The sequence below is a fragment of the Bos taurus genome, chromosome X (assembly GCF_002263795.3).
Source record: "Bos taurus isolate L1 Dominette 01449 registration number 42190680 breed Hereford chromosome X, ARS-UCD2.0, whole genome shotgun sequence".
Classification (NCBI taxonomy): domain Eukaryota; kingdom Metazoa; phylum Chordata; class Mammalia; order Artiodactyla; family Bovidae; genus Bos; species Bos taurus.
Window position 1 is genome coordinate 73,990,858 of NC_037357.1, and position 4,910 is coordinate 73,995,767.

General features: G+C 42.1%; 1 protein-coding gene across 1 annotated transcript; it reads left to right on the top strand.

The window, feature by feature from the left end:
- The first annotated feature begins 2,300 nt into the window (after window positions 1-2,300).
- LOC100336369 (E3 ubiquitin-protein ligase MARCHF5) lies at window positions 2,301-3,793 on the top strand. The gene is given in 1 exon segment (XM_010800825.4): window positions 2,301-3,793. A coding segment is annotated over 1 exon segment (837 nt). The 3' UTR covers window positions 3,138-3,793.
- The last annotated feature ends 1,117 nt before the right edge of the window (window positions 3,794-4,910 follow it).

Below are 4,910 nucleotides of genomic sequence, written 5' to 3' on the forward strand. Positions count from 1 at the left end.
ACAGTACTCCTGTAGCCAAAAAAGGATTACTGCAGTAGCAATAATGTCATTTTTCAATTTTTAAACTCAGTTACACCTCTTAAGAGAGCCAACCACCTACCTGATATATAGGTGACTATGTGCTGTGCGACTACAGTAACAATGGAAAGGGCACATACAAACTCTCATTCTCTCTCATCAAACTTCCTTATTGGTTTAATGCCCAAAAATGCCTGTATGCCGCAAGTGGTTCCAAAATTTTAACCTTCATTTGATCAGTAAAAGTTCCAGAGAAAAAATTTAGATGGAAGTAGGGTCTAATTATAGGCAGCCAGATTTTTATTTTACCAAGTAAACATAAAAATCAGCTGCCATTTACTGTTTGCCATCATTTCATTAAGATTAGCACCAAAAAGGTAAAGAGTACATTTTTATTTTATTTATTTTATTTTATTTTTTTAGTTTACAATATTGTATTGGTTTTGCCATACATCAACATGCATCTGCCACAGGTGTACATGTGTTCCCCATCCTGAGCCCCCCTTCCACGACCCTCCCCATACCATCCCTCTGGGTCATCCCAGTGCACCAGCCCCAAGCTTCCTGTATCCCACATCGAACCTGGACTGGCGATTCATTTCTTATATGATATTATACATGTTTTAATGCCATTCTCCCAAATCATCCCCACCTCCCTCTCCCACAGAGTCCAAAAGACTGTTCTATACATCTATGTCTCTTTTGCTGTCTCGCGTACAGGGTTGTCATTACCATGTTTCTAAATTTCATATATTTTCTTTAGTAAACTGTATTGGTGATTTACTTTCTGGCTTACTTCACTCTATATAATAGGCTCCAGTTTCATCTACCTCATTAGAACTGATTCAAATGTATTCTTTTCATCCACAACCACCTGTGGCAGCCCAAGCGGCCCTCGGCACCAAAGAAGACTCAGACTCGCAAATGACCCCGGTGTGGCAAAGTCTGCGGACGCGCTGGCTGGGTGGATATTTATTACTTTCTTCCTTTTGGGTACGAAGTATGCAGAATCACAGACCTTTTTCAAAGAGGCTTCTAGACAACAAGAGAAAACCCCTCCCTGAGCCCCCGGCACCAGGATGGGGGTGGAGCCGGGGCCCAATCGCTCCCAGCGGTCGCCCCAGCCCTGCTGCTCGGAGGCTCCCGGCCGGGGTGTGTCCCAGAGCTGCCAGCAGTGGGGTCCTTTTACTTGAAGTTCTCCTTCAGTGTAAATTAAAGTGATCTCCTTTGCTTCCTTGCCTCCCACCTCACCCCTTTTTGCACATGACCTGACCCCCCGCTCTTGTGGCTGGCTGTGATCTCGCGGGATCACAGGACTGAGACTTGGTCTCGGGTCAGGGTGTTTGAATGTCTGTAGGAAAGGAGTTCATGGTGGGGAGTTGTTTTCATTTGAGAATTGTATAATATTTATTGATTGTGTCTACTGCCAACGTTTATATCCAATTCTAAGATTTCTGGGGAAAAAAAAAAAAATTCTTGTTTCTTGCTGCTCAGAAAAAGTTTACTGAAAATAGCAGTTCCCTAAAAGCACTGAAATCTGCGGTCTGTCTTCTGCTGGAATAACGTTTACAAGTGCGGCGGGTTCCCCCGCCACGCAGTCACGAGGGAGGCAAGGTACTCTGCTGGCGTCCGCCCGGCTGGAGGCAGGCGAGCCGTGCCAACACAGCCCTCGCCCGGTACGTTGGGGGTCACACGCCCATGATTGTTCACTTTAATAAAGACAGATTTTGGGGTAAAGTAGAAAAAAAAAAAAATGTATTCTTTTTAACGGCTGAGTAATACTCCATTGTGTATATGTACCACAGCTTTCTTATCTACTCATCTGCTGATGGACATCTAGGTTGCTTCCATGTCCTGGCTATTATAAACAGTGCTGCGATGAACATTGGGGTACATGTGTCTCTTTCAATTCTGGTTTCCTCCGTGTGTATGCCCAGCAGCGCATTTTTAAATTAATTTCTTTAACTGGAGGTTAATTACTTTACAATATTGTGATGGTTTTGCCATACATCAACATGGGTATACATGTGTCTCCCCCCATCCTGAACCCCTCCTCCCACTTCCTTTCCCACCCTGAATTTTTAAAATAAATACATTTATCTGGGGACGCCCTCAGCCGCGCACCACCACCGCCGGGCTCACGGAGCCGCCCCGGGAGGCTGGATGGCGGGTTCGCGGCTGCCACCAGACTGAGGCCTACTCCGCCACCTCTCAGTGCTATTGTCCAGGGCCCGGCCCTGACCAGGCACACCGGAGAGGCGAGTGCACCAGCTCCACCGAAGATGCCAGACTAAGCCCTACAGCAGATGCTGGACAGAAGTTGCTGGGTGTGTTTTGCCACTGATGAAGATAATAAAACAGCTGAATGGGTGAGACCATGCAGATGCAGAGGATCTACAAAATGGGTTCACCAGGCTTGTCTACAGTGCTGGGTGGATGAAAAACAAAGAGGAAACAGTACAGCCAGAGTGGCATGTCCTCAGTGCAATGCTGAATACTTAATAGTTTTTCCAAAGTTGGGTCCAGTTGTTTACATCTTGGATCTTGCAGATAGACTGATCTCAAAAGCCTGTCCATTTGCTGCAGCAGGAATAATGGTTGGCTCCATCTATTGGACAGCTGTGACTTACGGACAGGTGACAGTGATGCAGGTTGTAGGCCATAAAGAAGGTCTGGATGTTATGGAGAGAGTTGATCCTTTATTCCTTTTAATTGGACTTCCTACTATTCCGGTCATGCTGATACTAGGCAAGATGATTCGCTGGGAGGACTATGTGCTTAGACTCTGGCGCAAATACTCAAATAAACCACAAATTTTGAACAGTATATTCCCAGGGATTGGTTGTCCTGTTCCTCGAATTCCAGCTGAGGCTAATCCTTTAGCAGATCATGTCTCTGCCACCCGAATTTTGTGTGGAGCCCTTGTTTTTCCTACTATTGTGACAATAGTTGGTAAACTAATGTTCAGTAGTGTTAACTCTAATTTACAAAGGACAATCTTGGGTGGAATTGCTTTTGTTGCCATTAAAGGAGCATTCAAGGTTTACTTCAAACAGCAGCAATATTTACGTCAGGCACATCGCAAAATCCTAAATTACCCAGAGCAAGAAGAAGCATAAAACTGCGACTTCTTGTTGTTCTGCAGTCCTCCCATTCTTAGGAGTCTGTTGTGTCGTTCTGATTCCATCATTGATGCACAGTAATGGAGACTTGTAATAAGCTGCTGCTCTCATATTTTTAAGAAATATAATAAAGCACTTAGGGCAGGGGAAACCCCCTCAGTAATCACGGAACCTAAGGATGTGATTTGTTTTCCTTGTTTTGTATGTACTTCTTTCATGGCGGTCATCTGAACCATTATCTTAGCATGGTGAACCTGAGTTTTGTTCATATTTTCCTCAAGACAGAAATGTAAAGATCAAACTGTGCAAATATTTAAAAATACACATGCTATTTTATTCAAATGCCTCTTTTGTACATGTTCATGTTCAGTGTTTTCTTAGAATTAGCAACTCAATGAAGGTACTGTGAGGATTTTTCTCACTGGCATAATTTGATTACAGGCTAAGCAGAAGTATATGTTAATATGAGGAAATGTAAATTAGTTATAAATAATTAACAAACCAAAAATGTATGTAAACATTCAAATGATTATCTGAACAAATGCAATTTTGTTGTGTTTTTCTTAACCCATGTGATGTCCTCCAAAATGTGTAGGGTAAAAATTCACAGGGCTTCCAGATCACTTTTTCACTATTAAATTTTATTTATATAATGTTGACATCTCATAGTTCATGATGTAATTTTTTTAATTAATTTTATTTTATTTTTAAACCTTACATAATTGTATTAGTTTTGCCAAATAACAAAATGAATCCACCACAGGTATACATGTGTTCCCCATCCTGAACCCTCCTCCCTCCTCCCTCCCCATACCATCCCTCTGGGTTGTCCCAGTGCACTAGCCCCAAGCATCCAGCATCGTGCATTGAACCTGGACTGGCATCTCATTTCATACATGATATTTTACATGTTTCAATGCCATTCTCCCAAATCTCCCCACCTCTCCCTCTCCCACAGAATCCATAAGACTGTTTTATACATCAGTGTCTCTTTTGCTGTCTCGTACACAGGGTTATCGTTACCATCTTTCTAAATTCCATATATATGCGTTAGTATACTGTAATGGTGTTTTTCCTTCTGGCTTACTTCACTCTGTATAATAGGCTCCAGTTTCATCCACCTCATTAGAACTGATTCAAATGTATTCTTTTTAATGGCTGAGTAATACTCCATTGTGTATATGTACCACAGCTTTCTTATCCATTCATCTGCTGATGGACATCTAGGTTGCTTCCATGTCCTGGCATGATGTAATTGTGACTCATGCAGTCTTAATTACTGTGTGCGTGTGTGTGTATGTGTGTGTGAGAGAGAGAGATAGACAGACAAACTGACACAGAGACACAGACATCAGGTCCTTCCATCACTGGAGAAAGTTTTTTAATTCATATTTCTAGAAAATAGAACTGACAGTTTATAGTAGTTTGAGCACAGAGAACGATTTGCAGAAAATCAATAGTTATTTTACTCTCCTCTCTCATCGATTCAGTTATTCAGGTATTTGCTGGTCACCTCCTGCTTGCCCAGGCATTATGCAAAGTGCTGTGTGGGATACAGTGGTGAACACAACAGACTTGGTTCCTGCTTTTATGTAGTTTACAGTCTAATTTCAACAGACAGAAAACCAGCAGTGAGTAAACCAAGGTGAGGCCTTGAGCTCTTTGTTTTTATACCAGTCAGTGAGGAATAATTATGAAAATAAGAAGTCTTGAGCAAATATTAAGGTCATTGTTTTGTGAGATTATTATGAGGAAAAAAAAATACTAATG